The sequence below is a fragment of the Heterocephalus glaber genome, unplaced genomic scaffold, assembly GCF_053883595.1.
Source record: "Heterocephalus glaber isolate CG9 unplaced genomic scaffold, H.glaber_assembly_v1.0 deba00001444, whole genome shotgun sequence".
Taxonomy (NCBI): Eukaryota; Metazoa; Chordata; class Mammalia; order Rodentia; family Bathyergidae; genus Heterocephalus; species Heterocephalus glaber.
This window is the reverse complement of record NW_028258297.1, coordinates 19,608,055-19,631,266: the sequence shown is the minus strand read 5'-3', so window position 1 is coordinate 19,631,266 and position 23,212 is coordinate 19,608,055. Positions and strand designations below refer to the sequence as shown.

Here is a 23,212-nt window from a genome sequence, read left to right as displayed (position 1 = left end):
ACCCTCATTACCCAGGCACCCTCAAAGGCCCCACCTCTTAATGCCATCGCATTTGGGATAGGGTTCTACATATGAATTTGGGGAGACACAAACATTTATACCATAGCAAAATCAAACCTGACTTAAAAGTGATTATTTTCTCATGGGTCATGATTTTTGCCTTGATAGTTGTTGACATTTCCCAGTTTTGTAGAGTCAGCAAACATTACTTCAGAAAACCATTTTTCTGTTACTGTTTTTTAACTAGAAAATACAGCTGCCTCCTCATTCTAACCTCACTCTCTGCAGCTCCATTATTCAGCCTTCATTGCTCATTTAGCTAAAATCATTTCCCAAATTAAGATAAAGGTTAGGCTTTTTCTTGATCTTTACTTTTACTCATTATGTTATGTGCTATTTCTTCCTAGATTATTTAATGTGCTATCTCTGATTATGTCAGTTTCAATATGGTCTAAAATTAAAGCCAGATAACTAAAAAAAAAAAAAAAACTAGTATAAGCTGGGTATATCACAACTATATAAAAATAATTTGCATCATTTACTGTATTTCTAACATTCCATATGCTGGAAGTTGCTTTTTACTCCCACTGCAAATCACACAGCAATGACTATAAAAGGAAAATCAGAACATTTATTTTCATTCTCTGACCTTTTCTTTACTAACACTGACTTTCTTAATTGACCAAAACTCAGAAGAGTAGCAAAGGTCATCAAAGTCCAAGACCATCTGAAGTTGATCTCACTGGGAAGGAACCATAGGAATGACTGCCCTGGAGTCTTCTTTCCTCTCAGCCTCCTGATGAGCTTCTCCCCATGGCCTTACCCAACAGAAGTTTAAAGGATACACAGTGTCTTGCAGTTTCTATGGGTCAGAAATACAGGCACAGCTTAGCTGGGTCTTCTGATTCACCATCACTCACAAGGCTGCACTCAGAGGGTTTGCAATTTCATAAAAGGCCTTCAAGGGGAAAGGATCCCTGTCACACTCATTCGGTGGATGCTGGGACCCTTCAGTTCCCCCATAAACTGTCCAACTAAAGGTTTCTGTTCCTCTCTGGCTATGGAGCAGAGTTGCCCTGAGTTGCTTGCCATGTAGACCTCTAACATGGCAACTTGATTCATCAAAGTCTGCAAGCCTGGAAAATAAGAATCAGATAGCAAGATGGAAGTCACAGTATTCTGTGACTGATCACAGAAGTGGCATTTCCTCAGTGCTGCTGAATTCTATTGGATAAAAGCAAATTATTCAAGGTTAGAGGATTACACAAGGCCCTGATTGCCAGGAAGTAGAGATCATTGGAGGATATTTTAAAGACTGTTCTATCACAACTATGAAAAGTAAAATGAAAAAACAAAGAGTATGATAGAAAAAAAGCATATGGAAACATAAGAACTCAAATACCTTTAGAACCACTCTGCACATTTTTCACTCCAAACACCTTTAACAAAGCATAAGCCCTATATATTGAATTAGTAACTTAATATAATAATGAAATTTAAGGAAGACAATTTAGGGATTTCTCTCATTTCTTTATTCTCTAAGGGAGTACCTTCTGTACTACACTCCAGTAACTGTCTGCAATTATTTAGCTTATGTATCTGTTTATTTTATATAGCAAAAATACAATATGCACTTTATAATGGCACTGTTGGTTTTAGCACTTTATTTCAACTACTCTAGGTAGCATGTGATGTGTGCTCACTCTATAAATTTCTTGGATTAATTAATCAAAGGAACTAATACACAAATTTCTCCCTAAATTTAAATTTTTTATTCACTCCAGTCAATATTTAATCTAACATTTTCAGTCTGTCTATCATTTTTGTTGATGGAATAAACCTTTTACATTTTATTGTTGTCACTCATTATGGTAAATTAAATATGGTCACAATTTTGTTTGTAACTACTGTACCGCTATCAAGAAGTGATGCATAATGCTTCACTTGGAGTCCAAGCAGACCAACATAATGAGATGAACGTGCCATTGTATGATTTCCAAGCCCATACCTTAGGACTGTAACTTCTGCTCTTGCCCTCTTGGAATGTTTCTGTAACCCAGTGAAGAAGCCTTGGATGAAAGACAAAATGGAGGGATCAACTGGTTTGGCTGTGTCATCCATCTTAACTGAGACTCCAGCCATGTGGGTAAAGGCTCTTGGAACACCCAGTCCCAGTCAGTTCTCTAGTTCAAGCATTTCCAGCTTAGTCCAGCCAAACTGCAGTGTCATGAACTGTTTGTTTCTAGTGTTTTGAGGTGACATTTATGACCACTATTGAATTCTAGATATATTAGTTAGACCATCAAAACTTGTCAATAGATCTCCACCTTTCTTGTTCTTCTCATTCTGCATGAATGTTACTAGCCAGCTTTTCCATTGCTGGACATAATATCCAACACCTGTAACTTAGAGAAAAGGTTTAGTTTAGCTCACAGTTTCAGGAGATTTAGTCAGTGGTAAGCTGGCTCCAGAGCAGGAACATCATAGCAGAAAAGCATTGGAGGAGCAAAGCTGCTTAGTTCATGCCAGCCAGGAAGCAGAACACAGGAGCAGCACTAGAGAGGAAGAGGCAAGGGACCAGATACAATACCCACAAACTCCCATGAAATACGAGGCACACCTAGAAATGCTCCACCAATCTCTTGGGTGGCTTGCAAGCCAATCAAGTTGACACAATCAAGCTTAACCATCACAGATGTTCTTAGGAGCTGCTGACTGCCATTTTGGGACTATAAGGCAAGGGGTTGCTGAAAAATGGAGTCAGAATTTAACATCTAGAACTGAGAAAAGAGACACTGGGCCATAATCAACTGTTCAAATCCAAGTTCAAGCCTCTTTTGAAGTGAGATTTAACTGTTCTATTTAGTAATGTGAGCAAGTCAATTTGCTTGCTTAAACCAATTTAAGCCAGGTTCTCTGTACTTTGTAACTGAATCTTATATAATCCATATCTCACTTTCAATTTTTTTTGTAGATGTCCTTTAGCAATGTGAGCATCAGTCTCTTTGTATGTTGATACATTTTATTATCTGTGAAATTGTTTGAAATTGCCTTAGTAGTATTTCAGTGGGTGCCTTCCAATCATCTACAGACTCTTCTCTCCTGTTTTGACTAATACATTTAATAGTTATGTTAATTCTATAGTTGGGTGTTTCAGAAAAGAATGTATTTCTTACTCTGTTAACTCTGAAGTAGAAAAAGAAGCAGGATTATTTTATGCAACATAATAGAGTCTTAGTAGATTGCCTGCCCACAAACTGTTCCTAATGTCTCACCTTTCTTCAGCAAACTCTGAGGTGTTAGAGAACCACAAAGTCAGGAGGAATTATTCTGGAGAGGGGTATGAAATGTAAATATAATTTAAAATTGATTACAGCTATGTAAAATAATAGATAGCAGGAAGATCTGTGCATCTGTTATCTGTATAGGACTTCAGATTCCACAAGGTTACAAAAGCAAAACTGCTTTCTTTTTGTTTTGTTTTTTTGTTGGGTTTTTTTTTTTTTTTGGTACCTGGGATCAAACTCGGATCCTTCCACTTGCAAGGCAGGTGGCGGAACCACTGAGCTAAATCCCCAGCCCCAAAACTGTTTTCTTTAGAATATCTTTTCTCTAGAATATCTGGCTTGAATTGTGAGACCAAAGCAACTCCATTTTGCTAAAATCCACTATTCCTCTAGTCTCTATTGTCCTCACAAATTAATGGTTAAAATGTGCTTGCTTTGGGACAAAAGACACAATCTGTAATGAAGCAAAGTTCCTAAGTTAATTACTCAACCATCTGTGTACCTAGGAAAAGAACGTTCAGGGTCCACTATCTATAGAACAATCTGTCAATGTGCTGACCATCAGTATGTGACAGTCGACCACTAACCTTTGTCCCTCTTTTCCCCCGTAAAACCTACGTGTAACCGACCCTCAAACCCCTGATGGGCCTAGCCAATCAGAAATATACACTTCATGCTTGCTAAATGTCAACCAATCATGTAACTGCTAAGTGAAAAATCTCCAAACCTGGCTGTAACCACAATAAAAACCCCGCTAATTTGAAATTCGGGGCTCTCAATTCTGATCCGCTGTGTCGGTGATGGTTGGGAGCCCCTGCTCAAGCTTGAATAAATGGCCCTCATGTGCTTACATCGGAATCGGCTTCCTGGTGGTCTTTGGGACTTCACGATCTGGGCATAACATTTGGGGGCTCGTCCGGAATCCCCAAGATCCCCAGGACCCCCGAAACGGAGGGTCAACGCCAGCTGGTAAGTGTCTCTGTATCCGTAAATTGTCTATGATCGGTAATTTGGGGCCCATTTTCTGAATAGGTCGGCAAAAGGTCTAAGCGGACACACTGGTGGGCCGCCGACCCAGGGTCTTGAAAGACATTCCAGACCCTCCTGAAGGGGATGGAGTGCCCCGAGAGTCTCTACAACTCCTGGAAGGACGAAGCGGGTCGCTCCCACAGCACGGCGTGAGGCCATCTTCCCACTTTCGGTTTTGCCTCTGATCGCGTGGAGGACTTTTTTGTCTTGCTTTCTGTTTATCTATTTGTCTCGGTTGCTTGTCTGTTGTGTTTTATTGTTATCTGACTGAGACAGAGACGATGGGACAGACTGTGACTACCCCCCTTTCCTTGATAATAGGTCATTTCAGAGAAGTTAGAAAATGAGCACATAATTTGAGTCTAGAGGTTTAAAAGGGAAAACTAGCCACTCTTTGTAGCTCAGAATGGCCAGCCCTTAAAATAAACTGGCCACCAGAGGGTACATTTGATCTAGAAATGATCAGAAAAGTCAAGGAAATTATTTTTCGTTCCCAAACAGGACACCCTGACCAGGTACCATACATCATTACCTGGGAAAACTTGGTACAGGACCCACCCTCTTGGGTCAAGCCCTTTTTGTCTCCACAGAAACAGCTGCCTGCAACAGTAGTCCTAGCGGTGCATGAGAAAACCACCCGAGGAGATGACCGGAAAAGACAAACCAAACCCATGGTGCCACTTTACCCAGTTCTTCAAGGGGGAACTGATGAAGGTCTTCTTTTTCCCCCTCCCTACTACCCACAATCCCGCTCCTCTGCTCCCACCACCCCCAGTGAGGGCAGAGGGAGAAGCCCTGGTGGTGGTCGGTGAGGAGATACAAGCTCTAGCGGGAGCCGCTGGTGGAGACGGCCCTGCCCAAAACACCCATAACCACTGTGCGGCCTGGCCGGCAGGACCAGCAGATTCCACGGTCCTCCCATTGAGGACGATTGGACCCTCTGATGAGCATGGCGATCAGCCTCTCCAATATTGGCCCTTTGCCACTAGTGACCTTTATAACTGGCGTACCCAGCACGCCAAGTTTTCTGATAATCCCAGAGATCTAATCCAATTGTTAGAAACTGTCTTGTTCACCCATCAGCCCACCTGGGATGATTGTCAACAGCTCCTCCAGATCCTGTTTACCACAGAGGAGAGAGAGAGAATCCAAAATGAAGCCAGGAAATTGGTTCCTGGTGACAGTGGTCAACCCACCACCAATGTTGACACCATCAACACTTCCTTTCCCTTGTCCCAACCTAAATGGGACTTCAATATGGCAGAAGGTAAGGAGAGACTCTGGGTTTACTGCCAGACTCTACTGGGAGGTCTCAAAGCGGCTGCTCAGAAGCCCACCAATTTGGCCAAAGTAGGAGATGTTCAGCAGGGCAAAGATGAAAGTCCGGCAGCCTTTCTAGAGAGGATCCTAGAGGCCTTCCGCAGATTTACTCCCATAGATCCAGAGGCTGCCAAGACTAAGGCAGCTGTCATTATGCATTTTGTCAACCAAGCCGCACCGGATATCAGGAGAAAGTTGCAAAAAGTAGACAGATTAGGAGAAAAAAAGTATTCAGGACTTAGTGGCAGTGGCAGAGAGAGTATATAACAATAGAGAGACTGCAGAAGAAAAACAGGCCAAGGTTGGTGATCGACAAACTAGGAACCTAGCTGGGATCCTTCTTGCTACCACTGTGGGAGAGCCAAAGGAATGTGAACGTCGTCTGAGAAAGATTGTGACAGAAGGACAAGGTAAGGGGGAACATAGAGATCACCCCCGATTGGGAAAGAACCAGTGTGCTTATTGCAAAGAGGAAGGCCATTGGGCCACAGAATGCCCTAAAAAGCCAGGAAGTTGCCCCAAGGCCCCCATCCTGGCTATAGATGAATTGAGTGACTAGGGGGGATGGGGTTCAGCACCCCTCCCCGAGCCCAGGGTAAACCTAAAAGTGGAGGGGAGACCTGTCGAGTTCCTAGTGGATACAGGAGCTCAACATTCGGTCCTACTTGAACCTCATGACCATGTTTCTGATAAAACTTCCTGGGTTCAAGGAGCCACAGGCATGAAAAAATATTCATGGACTACCCAAAGAATGGTAGACTTGGGAGTGGGCTGGGTAGCCCACTTGTTCATGATCATTCCCAATTGCCCATACCCATTACTCGGGAGAGACTTGCTCACTAAGTTGGGAGCCCAAATTCACTTCCAACCAGGGGGTACAGAAGTCCTTAATCAAGAAGGCAAACCAATCCAAGTGTTAACTGTAAGCATAGAAGATGAATATCGGTTACATCAAGGGCCATCTCCACCAAGCCCTGAGATGGACAAATGGCTTGCAATGTTCCCACAAGCCTGGGCTGAAACTGGGGGCATGGGACTGGCTGTACACAGACCACCTATATATATAGAATTAAAGCCAGGAACAGACCCTGTCCACTTCTGCCAATATCCTATGTCCCTAGAAGCCCAACAGGGAATAACCCCACACATTAGGAGGTTACTAGCACAAGGGATACTAAGGCCTTGTCAATCGGCCTGGAATACCCCCTTGTTACCAGTGCGGAAGCCTCACTCAAATGACTACCGACCAGTACAGGACCTCTGTGAAGTGAATAAGAGGGCTATGGACATTCACCCCATGGTACCTAACCCTTATACCCTTTTGAGTTCCCTGCCAACGAGTCATCAATGGTATACAGTCCTAGACCTGAAAGATTCCTTCTTCAGCCTTCTGTTGGTGCCCAAGAGCCAACACATCTTCACCTTTGAGTGGAGAGATCCTGAACAAGGCCTCAATGGACAGCTAACTTGGACTCGACTGCCTCAGGGGTTCAAAAATTCCCCCACCATCTTTGACGAGGCTCTACATGAAGACTTGGGTGAGTTCCACCTTCAAAACCCCCAGCTAACCTTGTTGCAATATGTAGATGATCTCCTCATAGCAGCTGAAACCCAGGAGGCCTACCTTGAGGGAACTAAAGGATTCCTGGCCACCATCGGAAAGTTGGGGTAATGGGCATCAGCGAAAAAGGCCCAAATCTGCAAGTCTGAGGTGAGCTACTTGGGTTACATACTTAAAAAGGGATAGAGATGGCTGTCTGGTGCCAGAAAAGAGGCAGTTCTTAAAATACCTGCACCTGACTCCCCTTGAAAAGTCAGAGAATTCTTGGGGTCAGCTGGCTTCTGCTGGTTATGGATACTGGGGTTCACAGAACTGGCAAGACCCCCCTTTATGAGGTAACTAAAGACAATCAGACCTTCCAATGGACTGAAAAACTACAGAAATCATTTGATCAGATAAAGACTGCCTTGCTGTCGGCGCCTGCTCTGGGCCTGCCCTATATAACCAAACCTTTCCACCTGTATGTTGATGAGAACAAAGGTGTTGCTAAAGGGGTATTAGTCCAATACCTAGGGCCATGGCGCCGCCCAGTGGCATACCTATCAAAAAAACTCGATCCAGTTGCATCCGGAGGGCCCCCATGTTTGAGGATGATCACGGCAGTGGCCCTGATGGTCAAAGATGCTGACAAGTTGACACTGGGCCAAGAACTGTACGTGACCACCCCCCACGCTATTGAGGGAGTCCTGAAACAGCCTCCAGATCGATGGCTCAGTAACGCCCGCCTGACTCACTACCAGAGCTTACTCCTAAACCCAGCCCGAGTTGTTTTTCAGACCCCGGCTGCCTTGAATCCAGCTACACTGTTGCCAGACCTGGACTTAGAAACTCCACTCCATGACTGTGCTGACATCCTGGCTCAGGTACATGGGACTCGAGCTGATCTGAGAGACCAGCCATGGCCAGATGCTGAAAATACCTGGTATACTGATGGGAGCAGCTTTGTTCAGGATGGCCGCATGTACGCCGGGGCAGCTGTGGTGACAGAGACTGAGGTCATTTGGGCGGAACCATTGCCCACCGGGACCTCAGCACAATGGGCGGAGCTCATAGCTCTGACCAAAGCATTGACTCTGGGGCAGGGCCAAAAGCTAAACATATATACAGACAGCTGGTACACCTTTGTCACCACGCACATCCATGGGGCCATCTACAGGGAGAGAGGACTATTGACGGCCAAGGGAAGGACTATCAAAAACAAAGAAGAGATTCTTGCCCTTTTGACGGACCTCTGGCTACCAAAGAAATTGGCCATTATTCATTGCCCAGGGCACCAAAAAGGCGACGGTCCAGTTGCTAGAGGAAATAACCTAGCTGATCAGACAGCCCGAAAGGTAGCCCTAGAGGCTGATTTAACCCTAACCAATCAGCTGCCCGATCCAGGAAGTGCTGCCTTGCCAGAAAAACCCCAGTATACTGAAGAAGACTTAAGGTGGATAAAACAATTACCTATGCCCCAGTGCCTCAACGGGTGGTGGAAATCCTCTGATTGTAAAGTCATCCTGCCTGAAGCACTGGGAAAACAAGTTCTCTCCAAAATGCACTGGGCCACCCACATGGGCACTCAAAAAATGCAAGACCTCCTGAGACATGCTGAAATAAAGATTCGAGATGCTAACTCCAAAATTGAGTGTATCATTGCCATCTGCAAAGCCTGTCAATTGACAAATGCTACCCACAATAAAGCCAACCCAGGCAATAGGCTGAGAGGAAACCGACCTGGAGCACACGGGAATTGGACTTTACTGAGGTAAAACCTGGGAGATATGGTTACAAGTATCTGCTAGTTTTTGTAGATACTTTTTCAGGATGGACAGAGGCCTTCCCCACCAAACATGAGATGGCACAAGTTGTGGCTAAGAAGTTACTAGAAGGCATCTTGCCGAGGTATGGATTCCCAGTAATGTTAGGGTCAGACAATGGACCCGCCTTCATCTCCAAGGTGAGTCAAGGTTTAGGACCGGTACTGGGGGCAGACTGGAAATTGCATTGTGCATACAGGCCCCAGAGTACAGGACAGACAGGTAGAGAGAATGAACAGGACCCTAAAAAGAGACCTTAACTAAATTAACCTTAGAGACTGGTGGTGACTGGGTGCCTCTCCTACCTTTTGCCCTCTATAGGGTATACAATTCTCCCTATAAGATGGGACTGACTCCCTTTGAAATCATGTTCAGGGTACCCTCTCCCACTATCCCTAATCTTCAGTCCAAAGTGCTCACTGAGTTCGATGATCAAAAACTGTTATTTTCCTTAAAAAGCCTCCAGTGTGTTCACAAGGACATCTGGCCTAAATTAAAGGCCCTGTACGAGTCTGGACCACCTCCCGAGCCCCATCGCTATCGATCAGGAGACTGGGTCTTTGTCCGGCAACATCAGCAGAAGGACCTTGAGCCTCATTGGAAAGGACGCTATGTTACTGTCCTGACCATGCCCACCACTCTCAAGGTTGACGGGATTGCCTCGTGGGTACACTACACTCACGTCCGCCCCGTAGATCCACACGCCATTCTAGAAGACTTCATCACATCATGGCAGGTGGCCAAAGACCGAGACAACCCACTCAAACTCAAGCTGCGTCGTCGTCGGTCATAATTATGGTAACTGTGCTCTTAACACCAGTGTTGGGAAGGCAAAACCCACATGCTCCCCTAAATCTAACTTGGGTGATCATTAGTACATCCATGGGTGACATTGTTAACAGTTCATCTAAAGTGACACCGCCGCTGACCTGGTGGCCTGCTATAGACTTTGACCTGTGCCTGCTAGCAGCAGGAACATGGGATATCAGAGATTGGGAAGCTAAATCAAAGGGAAAACCTGAATGTGGAAAAAGTATCAATGATTGTGATATAAAAATGCTGACCTCCTCTGCCCCCGGGTGTAGTCACCCAGTCTAAAGAGCCATTTTACAAGTCACCCTGTTCTACGTCTGTCCAGAGGGAGGACAAGAACGAGCTCAAGCCAATAGATGCGGAGGTCCTAATAAGTTCTATTGTGCAAAATGGGGATGTGAGTCCACGGGCACTGTCTCATGGACTCTGCCTGTCAAAGATGATTTAATCTCATTAAAAAGAGTCCCCGGGCCCACCGGCCTTCAAACGCGCCACGGTAATGGTAAATTCAAGGTCGTTAGCAGTACATGCTCAAAGTTCCTCTGTAACACGGTTAGACTTTCTTTCACCAACCAAGGTAAAAAGTACACTAGATGGGAAACAGGCCAGACATGGGGACTCTGTCTATATCAGGATGGTCATGACAATGGGTTACTATTCACTGTAAGACTAAAAATAGAACCACATGTCATGGGGTCTCCTCAGCCAATCTGGCCAAATTTAGCGCTAGTCCCTCTGGCTCCTCCTAGATCCACCAAGCCCCCTCCCCAGAAAACCTCACCCACATCTCAACTCCCTGCTCAGACTGTCACCTGGGCCAAAAAAGTCAACCACAACCAAGACCAGGACCCCCTCTGGGGACTGATGGTCCACACCTTCAAGGCCCTAAATGCCTCTAGACAAGATCTTACTCAGTCCTGTTAGTTATGTTATGATATCAAACCTCCTTACTATGAAGGAATAGCTTACCTAGACAACTTCACTGAGTCAGATAGACCAACCCAGTGTAGATGGCAACAAAAGGGGACAGCCAGGCTAACCCTACAATCAGTGACTGGACAGGGAACTTGTGTTGGCAGTGTGCCGACCACTCACCAACACCTTTGCAACCAAACATATCAGTCTAGGTCAGAAAAATATCTTGTACCCCCTTCTGATGGATAGTGGGCTTGCTCCACCAGGCTCACCCCTTGTGCACACAGAAAGGTGCTCAACCAGACTGGGGACTTCTGTGTACTAGTACAATTGGTTCCTAGACTGTTATATCACTCAGAAAAAGATATTTTCAGTCACTTGACTGAGACCCAAGCCAGAGTTAAACGAGAACCTGTAACAGCCATTACTTTGACAGTCCTCCTAGGTTTGGGATTAGCTGGGACAGGAACAGGAGTTTCATTGTTAGTGTTACAAAACAAACATTACAATGATTTGAGAGCGGTCATAGATGTAGATATTGAGAGACTAGAAAGTTCCATCTCCCACCTACAAGAGTCTCTAACCTCCCTGGCAGAAGCAGTCCTCCAAAACCAAAGAGGGCTAGATTTAATCTTTCTACAACAGGGAGGGCTCTGTGCTGCCCTAGGTGAGGACTGTTGTTTTTATGTAGACCACTCAGGAGTGGTCAAAGAATCTATGGCCAAAGTTAGAGAGGGTATCGCTAGACAAAAGCAAGAGTGAGAACAAACTCAAAGTTGGTTTGAATCCTGGTTTAATTCCTCCCCATGGCTGACTACTCTGATCTCTACTCTACTGGGACCCTTGCTTATTCTGTTACTACTGTTAACCCTTGGACCTTGTATACTCAATAGATTAGTCTCATTCATCAGAGAACGCATTAACACTGTACAGCTGATGGTACTCAGGTCCCAATACCAGCCAGTTTCTACAGACCTAATAGAATTAGCCCCCAGAGGCCCATGATTGGTCCTCTATAGCATCATGAGAAGGGGGGAATGTGAGACCAAAGCGACTCCATTTTGCTAAAATCCAGTATTCCCCTAGTCTCTATTGTCCTCACAAATTAATGGTTAAAATGTGCTTGCTCTGGGACAAAAGACACAATCTGTAATGAAGCAAAGTTCCTAAGTTAATTACTCAACCATCTGTGTACCTAGGAAAAGAACGTTCCGGGCCCCCTATCTATAGAACAATCTGTCAATGTGCTGACCATCAGTATGTGACAGTCGACCACTAACCTTTGTCCCTCTTTTCCCCCGTAAAACCTACGTGTAACCGACCCTCAAACCCCCGATGGGCCTAGCCAATCAGAAATATACACTTCATGCTTGCTAAATGCCAACCAATCATGTAACTGCTAAGTGAAAAATCTCCAAATCTGGCTGTAACCACAATAAAAACCCCGCTAATTTGAAATTCGGGGCTCTCAATTCTGATCCGCTGTGTCGGTGACGGTTGGGAGCCCCTGCTCAAGCTTGAATAAATGGCCCTCATGTGCTTACATCGGAATCGGCTTCCTGGTGGTCTTTGGGACTTCGCGATCTGGGCATAACAGAATAATCTGTTACTTATTGAACAAATATTGAGCATGGGCTGTGTAAAAATCACCATGGATAATACAAAAAGGAATGACAGTAGGCCTGTTCCATAAGGAAAATTAGAAGTACCAGAGGAAAAAAACCTCATTCTTTGCAGAGTTTGATGCAGATTTGAGGGAGAAGCTGTATCAGGGGCTTGTAGGGGGTTTCTTTATATTTTTGTTTTATGGTGCTAAGGATTGAACCCAGAGCTTTGTATGTTAGACAAGTTCTCTCCCATTTAGCTATACCCTCACGTACCCAGGGTTTGACTGGACCCAAGATACTGTAATATTCCAGAAGGAAGTGCTAGTCAGCTTGACTAACATAACATAATGCATAAACATGTAGGCATTTTGAATTCAGAAAGCAAATTCTAAACCTGGGCCAAACAAGGAAGAAAGATAGCAATAAAGACTTCATTTCTAGTAAACTAAACCAGGCACAATAAACACACTAACTCAAGCAGCATGGTATAATCAAACTGGCAATGAATAGAGGCCAGGACCTTGCTTCTCCATTTTGACTACAGATTAGAACAGTGGTTCTCAAACTTGAGCACATATTTGAATCACCTAGAGGGCTTGTTAGAGCCAAAATTATTTGGGTTCTAACTTTCTTCATTTCTAATTCAAGAGGCCTGGGATGAAGCCCATCTAAATGCAAATTTAGAATTTGCACTTCTAAACATGCCTAGATGAAGGGGTGGTCACCCGCCCCAGGATCATACATTGACAGCGCTGCATTAGAATAGCCTGAAGAGATTTTTCCAGACACAGTCCCCAGGAAGCTGCCACATCTACTTCATCAGACTCTCTAAAGCTAGAATAAAGGTATCAGCACTTTTTTAATGTTCTAGATGATTCTAATGTGCAGCTAAGATTGAGAAGCACTGCTCTATATTAAGAACAAAAGTAATTATTTGAATATTCTTCATAGCTAGATAATTCAAACACAAATCTATCTTTTGTTTTGGTTTAAATGTCTGTAATTTACCAACTTCAGGAGAAAACATGGTATTTATTTGTGACCATGTGCATGTATGCATGCACACGAGGTTATGCCTATGGTGTATGTGTGGGGTGTGTGCAAAAACTAATTTCATCAAACTCTCAAAGAAGTATATTGACTTTTTAAAACTATAATCAGGAGTCCATATTCCAGGGATGACTACTCTGGAATATATAATAAAGTGTCTCAAACATCCTGCTTATAACTATACAAAACAGTGTGTCAAGTAGCAAAAAGGATATAAGGAATATAATTTACATGGTTTAAATGAGGTGCTAAAATATGTGGGTTGACTATTAATACTATGGAAACAACTCTGTCCAAGTTTCTAGCAAACCTAGCAGCCCACAGCATCTAGAATAGTCCTCCATCATGAGCATCCATTCAGTCTGATGTTCTCCCACTTAGGGGGCCACCTGGTCAGAGAAGAGAGTGGCTGGCTCTGCCGTTAGAAAGAATATTGTCACCTCCCAACCAAGCAAACCTTTGTGTACCATTCATACAAGTTATTGGTCAAAATGCCCCCAAAGAATTGGAACTATATTGGGGTTTTTTTTCACATTTTTTATTTGTTGAACTATTTTGAAGTTCATTAAATGTCACGTTAAAACTGCACAACTTAATTAGTTTTGAGATTAAATCAATGTCATAATCGAGACAGCATTTCCCTCTGTAACAAACCTTTCCTGTGTCTCCTTGTAATCTGTCCCCAAGCCCATTTACTGATATACTTGTAATTATAAATTAGTTTGTAAAATAAACTTAACCACACACTATGTACTAATTTTACCTACCTTCCTTCATTTTAATTGTTTGTGGTTCATTTACATTAGTACATATATCAATAATAATATCCAATAATCAATACTATTCCTTTGTTGCATTAAATAGTATTCTATGAATATAGCACAATTTATTATCCATTCACCTATTAGTAGACATTTATGTTGTTTCCGGTTTGTGGGTGTTACTGGAGTTTTAGGGCAAAAGTTTCCACTCCCAGGGTCCCTCCAGGCCACGCTCACCATGTGCTCTAATCCCAATAAAGGTGAGGAGCAGTGGTGAAGGGAGGAAAGGAGCCTTAATCCATATGGCCAGGTGAGGGAACAGATAGGGTGGGTGAAGATCCGTCATGGAGGGGCTACAGAAGCTATGGGATTTTATAGAAAAGGGGAACAAACATAAGTGCTGGGATTTGCACAGGTGGTAGTGTAGATAATGCTGGTCAAGCCCTGGTCTGGACTGGCCCCAGGAGATTCTGGAAGCGCCATCATCACCTGAGGGCTCAGTTCCATTCACAGTATGAGATGAGAATTTTGCTTAGGTGGGAAACCTAGGGTCCCATAATGGGGTAATGGTTCCCACTTGGGGCACTGTTATAGGAGAAATATAACCCTCAACCTGCTAGATGTCAGATGTGCTGAGTTTGTGTCTCCCAAAATCAAAGAATGAATTCCAAGGAACAATGGGGTTAAGAGTAGGAAAGATTTATGAGATAAAGTTCCTGAGAGACAGAAGGGGTCCTGAGTAGGTGGCCACAGAGGCCCCTTGTCTGGGTAATTATACAGCAAAGTTACAACGTGGGTACAACATGGGTCAATCTGTCATCAACCTATAGGATTACAGGTATAGCTGCTTAGCTAATATTGATCCAATAAGGAAACGAGTCACATAGCAAGGATACATGGAAAGAACAAAGGCATTTTCAGGAAAGAATGTGTCCCCATGCTCTGGTCACCCACCTGGGCCACTGATGCATGTCTGGACTTCCTGGACCAGGTGGTGCTAATTGCAATACAATTCCCAGTTACTGCTTATCCCTTAGGGAGCAGGCAGGCCTGGCCACTGCACATTTATCTTGGGGCCTGGCCTTCTACAGATGCACCTCCAGCCACAATTCTGATGTCTTTATTTTTGTGATTTCCTTGAGAGCCCAGTCCTTCTCTGACTGTATATTAATTTTGTTCTACCTTAGCGGTCTATAATAGGGTGACCTTATCAGGGGGTGGTCTGTAAGGAATTTCCTGGAATCCAAGGTGGCTGCAGTTTTAGGACAATGACAGGAGATTTCTACACATTGCTGCAGGGTGTCTGGAACTGGACTTTGTAAGAGGTGGCAATGAGATGCTCCAGCTTTTTAAAATTACTCATTATTTATATCTTCATGTCCTCAGTCTTGAAGAGGGATGAGAGAGGCTAGGTAATTTTAGAGCTAATAAACCTTGTAATACAGACACTCTATGCAATTAGCTTGCCTAGGTGCAGAGCTGAACAGGGATCTGACCAGAAGTTTTATAAAATGAAGGCAGGGGTCAAATTTTATTCTTTTCTTAGTAACCCACTGGGATCTGCAGGCCAAGCTTCTAAGGCCCTGCTACACAACTGATAGAAATAAAGTTGTTATTGACAGTATCGGGAAGATTTAAATTTGTTCTCTTCCCTCTGAAAGCTTGATAATTTTAGTCTATAAATAAATTGACAATAGGCAGATTAACAGGTAAAAAAAATAACTAACATCCTTCAGTACAGGAGACATAGTGAGACATTAAGGGAAAACGGTTGAAGAACTAAACAAAGGAGTTTAGACTTGGGCTTCTGGCAGACAGGGAATGGAAACGGGCTGTGAAAGGTTGAGGGGAGGCGTGCACTTTGAGCATGGATTATCTCATCATGCAGAGAAGTCGCCCAGGTTACGGCCGCCTGTGGTAGTCTGCCTGGGACAGGTGTCAGATTCCAATCACTTCTTCCTGTGGGGAGACATTTCCTAGGCAGAAAGAAGAATCTCAGACAGAAAAGTCTGTTTATATCTCCTGGCTCTTTAGCCATGGGATTTTTCTTTATAGATGCAAATGCCTTTTACAAAAGGGCACCTTTCAAAGCTATTCCTGTCTGCAGGAGTCTGCATTTTCTCTGAATAACCTGAAGTATGCCAAAGAAATATGTTTAAGGTAGGATATTCTCCTCTCCCATGAGCATCCTGCACAGTCTTTGTGTGGATATGTGTTTTTGTTTCTCTTGATAAATATCTAGGAGTGAATTGGCAGAGTCATATGAGAAGTATATGTCTAATTCTATAAGAATCTACCAAACTGTTTCCAAGTGAGTGTCCCATTTTACATTCTTAACAGCAGAGTACACGAGCTCTAGTTCTCCACATGTTCTTCAACATTTGGAGTTGTCAGTCTTACTTTATTTTAGTCACTCTAGGGAGAAATCATTATTGCATTCTCCTGATGACAAAAGATATTGAGCATATTTTCATATGCTTACTGGTCATTCATTTATTTTCTTTTGGGAACTCCCTGGTCAATGATTTTTCTTATTGGTTTATCTTAATATTATTGTGTGTAGTTATTCCTTATATCATCTATATATATATTTTATATATATATAGAGAGAGAGAGACATACAGACACACACATATATATATATGCTCTTTGATATGCTATATACACTATATATATTATGTGATCAAAATATATGGTGAATGTTTACATTAAAAAAATTATTATTGTAAATGACATGTTTCCATCAATCACCCTCAATATATTCCCCCTCACTTCAAACACTTATCCCATCACACTTTTCACTTTCTGAAGTAGTTCTAGAAGTCTTTTTTCTTGTTTTTACAAGGTATAATGTTTAAAAATAGGTGAATGCTGCTGCCAAGTATAATCCAATCAAAAGGCAGGCTGCTGAAACACTCAGATGTGACCTCATCCACCTTATTCACTCCATCTGGCACTGTGTGACTTCTAGCTCTTTCTCAACGTCAAAGTAACTATAAAGGATAAAGTTTTTTTAATGGATTCAGGACATCAAGGCAGTCATGATAGCACAACTAAAGATATTCACAAAAGAAGATGCTTCATAATTTTAGGTTTTACATATAAATTTATGGTCCACTTTGAGTTCGTTTTTCAGTTTTATGTGATGCAAGTGACTGAATTCACTTTTTCCAGACTGTCCTGGATGAATATCCTGATTCTCCTGGATTAATAACCCTAATTCTGTCATTTACTGTAGACCTTTGGCAACTCAATGTTTCTGGCCCTATTTCTTTAACACTATGTACAGAGTAGGATTGCTAAAAGGATTATGGCAAATTTACATTTAATAGTAGGCACACATTCGGTGCTGGCTGTCACTACAGATATTGTGATTATCACAGAAAAGTAACTGCCTTGGGTAAAAGAGTGGGAAAGACTAAAAGAGTGTGAGTTAAATTGTGTACACATAGAAAGTAAAAAGAGGCACTGATTCCTGAAAACAGCAGGTAGTTGAGGCATTTACTACTAACAGCCCCCAGTGTGCTGCATGATGTATAAGCATAGAAGACACACAAGACCAATCTCTTCATGCGTTCAAATTCCTCTTCAGTCCACTCCTCTATGTTAGAAATGAAATCTTCCAGTGGCTGATAAAAGTAGCTTAACTGAATTTTACAAAGGAATCCAATTTTATGATCTAAGAATCCAAAACGCATCACTGAGTCCTTGTTTGTACACTTCTCCAGAGAGTTACTACTGTGAAAGTAATGCAACTCATAAAGGCTTTGGCACTACCAAGAAAATAGGGGATCTTAAGAACACTTGAATAATGGGATCCAGTCCACAGAGTCCTCCAATAAAATGTCCATTTTTCAAATCCTTAAATGTTTCTCTCAAAATGCAAACAATTCCATATTCTCTGTGTACTAACAGTACAAGCTTTTTCCCAGTGTGGCTCCCATATCTGCCCTAAGATTTTCACAAAGATTCTGGCCAAAGGCTCTGACCTGGGGTGCATGTTTCTCATCCCTCAGAACACCGCTACACTCTTCCATATCCAAATTTCACTCAGAAATCTTCTCTTGGCTATTTTGAAGCTTCCTCACACCTCTTTCAGTGATAGCGCAGCTTCACTTTTCACCAACAAGCTTATCACTTAATCTTCAGTGGCCACCATTTCCTAAACAAAGGTGAGATAGTCTAAGCAGGGAGCCTGTGCTCTACATGTACATGTTCCTCTTTCAACCACAACCAGAAAAAAGAAGAGCTCAAAATTAATACAATTAAACTTTCCCGTCACACTGATCTATACAAAACAATAAAAGGAGACATCACAGATTGCCCCAGGAACATGCAGGGTTGAGTTCACTGATTATTATGAGGGGGAGACACACAATGGAGGAAATGGTGGATGTCTCCATAAAAGGGTGTTGGAAAGAGTTTACTATAGGATTTAGGCTGGTGTTGGATGATTTGGGGGAAGAGTTCAAGGAAGAACAGCTCTCCCTTGTACTCTATGTTGTCAAGAATCGGGGGGCAGTTCTATGTTTGGAATGAATCTTATCTACACAGAGGAATAAATAGAGCCGAAAGCCATAATTGGTAATGAATCAATAGTGATTCACGTTAGCCAGGATAGAGGATAATATGGCATTTTCAAATTTAGAGACTATTCATACTTTTGGTATATATTGAGTCATGGTAACATGACTTGGAACAGTCTTGTTCCATCCCAGCACAGAGTGGCCTGGTCTGGAACTGATGTTCTGTAGAAATACACATGTTCATCAAGGAAACACCAAGTCCAGATGGAGAGTTCTATGCCGGCTCCTACCAATGCCAAGGTTGAGCAGATAGTGCCAAGTCTGTTCCCAGCTGTCATTTTTATCAGTTGTAAGGAAGCATAAACCAAGGAACATAACTTAATCTGGGAGAACATGAATGGCTTCCCTGAGGAACTGACATTTAAACTAAAAGTTTAAAATTTAAAAGGTTTTCTGTTGTCACAGTCCCAGGAGTTCATTTAGCCTTTTCTTCTATTTTCTTCCACTCACAACACTATTAATTTTCTACAAATTAACTATGCTTAGAATGCAAAAGTCAAGGCTGACTTCTCAGGCCATTCTCAACTTTCTCTAAGTGTTAGAATATTCCTTGGCACTGGAGTTTCTCTGGATATTATCTATTGAAAGCACTTGCAAAACAATCTTACCAGGTCAATTGAAATAGGAAAGTAAATGATAGATAATGCAAGTTTAAAAATGGAACTAAAAGGGTTTAAAGACATCACAAGAATGTCAAAGAAGAAATAAAATTATTTAATATTTCTCTCAAAATTCTGTTTGTGATTAAAGAAAGATATTAAAAAACAGAATAGTTGCCTTTCAAAATTAGTGAGATGAGTTGATTGCTACCTTAAGAAAAGGTGAGAAAAGAAAATAATCCCCTTTTCCCCTTGATTTCAAAGCACGATGACATAAATGAAAAATAGAAAATTATCCCACTGCCAAATTAATGAATTCTCCTGGAAAACATGCCTGACAAAATTCTTGAAATCTCATGGAATTCCAGATCTTCCCAAGGCCTTAAGAGCCTGGAGAAAGTCAAGGCCTGGAGTCTAGAAGCTGAACATCACCCCTGCTCTCAGGCTGAACAATAGATGATCTAAACAAATCTGTCGGCCATCACAGAATGGAAGCATCCCTCCAAAACTTGACTCTTTCCTACAGCAAAGCATGCAGTCTATGGAATATTAATTTTCTGCCAAAATTAAACGCAGACGCCTATTAGAGAGAATGTGGAGGACCATATCCTGAGTAACCAAGGACATCTCTTATAACTTACACCTTGGGAATTTGAATTCCCAGTGGTATTTAGATATTTTTTCACTATATCATTTGATTTGGGGAAATACTTATTTCTCTTTAAAAATAGAAATTTCTGTTTACATGATATTGGTTATTAATATTCTAAATGAATTAAATAGCTTTTAAATAGTTTTAATTTGTCATATGGCAAATATTTAGCAGCATATTCCACATAAACATAACTACTTTGGATACTTCACTAATTTCATTTTTGTTGTTTTTCTAAACTGTGTGTTAGAATATGTTCACAATGCACAGTAGTTACCTTTATTTTATCTGAGGCAGGATAGATAGATAGATGATAGATGATTTAGATCATTTTTACTCTGCCCCTCTCCTCTTTGCCTTTACCTCTTCCTCCATCCCCAGATCTGAGGGTAAACTATGCTAATAATAATAAAACATGATAGATGGATTATTTTGTGTTTTCTGGTCACCAAGGGACGGTATTCATTAATATACATCTCAAGCAGACTTTCATTTTTGTATTTTTTAGTTATATGTTTTGATTCAATTTAGACAAATACCTTTTGGAGATTTTGTCAGACATTGTCCTGGATGCCTGCATAGCACCCCCCAGCAACCATTTGGCAGGATAGGCATTAATATCCCGGGTGTTCTGAAGAAGACTTCATAAGGTTACATGTTCTACACAGCATTTAGCAAAGCAAAGTCCTACTGATGGTGAGAAATCCAACATATGAAATAGCACAGGGAATCTCATCTCTGACCAAGAGATGATCTTGAAAGTACATTTAGCTCAAAGTCAGAAATACTGCAAATTAATTCAAGATTCAAGCATGCGAGTCTGCATAGTAGATTTCTTTCATAGATAGGGAGTCGGAATATAGCTCGAATGCAAATCAATTTCATATGCCCTTACAAAAACGTCTGTATAATTACAGGGTACCAATTCCAGTGCACAGCATCTAAGAACGAGCATGAAAATTCAAGGACTAATTACTCTCTAGAATGTAAAACGACACAAAAGGGCCCAGCAAACGAATTCTTTCCCTCTAAAATGTGCAGTAGCGGGTGTCACGAAGCTGAAACACTCTTAGGTTTTCTCCTGCTAAATATTTGCCAACATATCTTTTACAACCAGACATATTTTAAAAGCTTGTAAATTCTACTAATTAAAAATGACGTGAGCAAGTTGTGAAAGCAGTGTTGGGAACAGGAGGGCAGGAGAAATCAGCGCCACGCTGAGTTGGGACCCTCTGAAGTTTCTGTTTTCTTTTTTGCGCGGCTCTATTCTGCATATTTAAAAGTGAGCGAGGGCAATATTTCTGTAATTATTTTGCTTTTTTTTTTAAGAAAAGATACAGACATTCCTTCTGGTTGCTTTATTGTGATGTGTGGCTAACACCATGTCAAGTACTACTAGTTGCTATCTGACATACCAAACGTACACAAACAGCGAAGCAGGCTCAAGACTCTCACCGCTTCTGGAGAACAAAGGAACGCGACGGTAACCTGCAGAGGGAATAATTCCAGTTAGAACAATCAAAACAAATTAACCAGTGACGGCCGGAACAGTGCTACTGAGAAAGAGGTGTCTTTACTGAGCATACATTTAAAAAAAACACGACTGTAGGGTTATATTTTCATCTTGGCTATTAACTCCACAAAAATGTAACATTTGCAGTATCTATTCTGACTTCCAGCATTCCACATGCCCTTCGTGCTTCTTTCACGTCCCTGGAGAACAGCATACTCCCAAAGTAGCCACCACACTCCTGCTCCAGGAGGATCCTGTTTCCCAGGCGAACCTCAGACGGTGTTGGAAAACTAAGCATACTGAGACAAGGTGATGGGGACACAGCAGAACCCCAAGAAAACTGACTCTGCAACTTGATGCCAGCCCCGGAAAGGATCAGGAAGGGACTCTCTGGATCCTGGCCTCTTTTCTTCAGGCAGGAAGAGTGAGTCACTGCTCCTCCCTTCTGTCTGATCCCCATCTTTAATTTAGTTATGGTAGCCATGACTACTCTTCATTGAAACAGAAGAACTATGATCCATGTAAAGAAACACGTGTACATGCCAAGTTTGTCTAATTAGTGTTCTGGCAAGTCCACATCCTCACCCCATCTTCCAGAACACATTTCTGTAAACCTACAGAAAGAAAATAGGTATAATACATGAAAGTATCGTTAGATCTTATTGTGTGGATAGAGGTATTTGGTATTTCCAAATGTGCCTTTGATAAAGACAAGATATATTTAATGTTAAAACACAATCAACTTACTTTTAAGAAAATTACCTTTGCTCATGCATAGAACTGGCAAAGTATATTGTCCGAGAAATTCATTTCCTGCTATTAAACCTGAATTTTCAACAACAAAACGCAACAAAGCCAATTCTGGTACTTGGATAATAAATGTGAATGTTTCATTCCATCTTGGACTAAAAGCTGAAATATAAAGGAATAGATAAAAAAAATTATAGTCCACCTCTAGGGAAAAATAAACAATAATTGTTCTACAATTTTTTTCAAAACTTTAGTAGCTGCAATAATGATGACTTGTGATTTAGAGCACTTAAATTTTTAAAGCATTCAATGAGAGGAATAAGCCATAATAACAATAACAATATTCTGTGTTTACTATGGCTAGGCAATGCTCTAAAAACTTTATATAATCATCTTTATTTTTCATAACAACCTTATCAGGGTTGTTACTATCCCCATCTGCAGATCAAAAAACTGAGGCACAAAGATGCTGCATAACTTCCTAGGGCTTCCCAATACATAGCCATTAAGTGGCAGAGCAGGAATTCAAACCCAGAGCAGAAATGTTTAATCATTATGCAACATAATTGATATGCCTGGACATTCCCTTAACAAAGACATTAAGACATGAGGAAGTTAAGTAATATCATTTTTCAAGACTAGGTCCTATTACAGGAAAAGTTCCATAAAGAGTTTTTGGACTAAAATCTAAATAATGAGTGCTCTTAAACCCTTCTTTTGACTAAGTGATCATTTCAAAGTCCAAAACCGATGAAAAATTTCAGTCTCTAGTGCAATAAATCATCCCAAACAACCAATCCCTTGCCAAAGCAAGAAATTGAAGTCATTTCACAATATGACTCAAATTGTCCAAAACCTAAGCATAACTAATGGAATCAAAATATTAATATTCAGATTAAATGTACTCTAATAAAGACTCAAAGCTTTGGAGAAAAACAATATATATTATTTTCAGGTATAAGGCCCA

At 41.7% G+C, this 23,212-nt stretch overlaps 1 protein-coding gene across 11 annotated transcripts in view; it reads right to left on the bottom strand.

Moving 5' to 3' along the window:
• Plcz1 (phospholipase C zeta 1) overlaps positions 1-23,212 on the bottom strand; it is a 560,968-nt gene that overhangs the window by 22,230 nt on the left and 515,526 nt on the right. For 6 of the 11 annotated variants that reach the window (XM_087213506.1, XM_087213507.1, XM_087213510.1 and 3 more), the window contains 2 exons: positions 22,243-22,407; positions 20,281-21,470 (listed from right to left, as the gene is read on the bottom strand). In XM_087213506.1, coding sequence (XP_087069632.1) covers positions 21,385-21,470; positions 22,243-22,407 — 251 coding nt within the window. In that variant the 3' untranslated portion in view covers positions 20,281-21,384. Of the gene's footprint in view, positions 1-20,280; positions 21,471-22,242; positions 22,408-23,212 lie in introns of those variants that run through there. The other 5 variants (XR_015452165.1, XM_087213511.1, XR_015452166.1 and 2 more) reach the window with 4 other exon arrangements.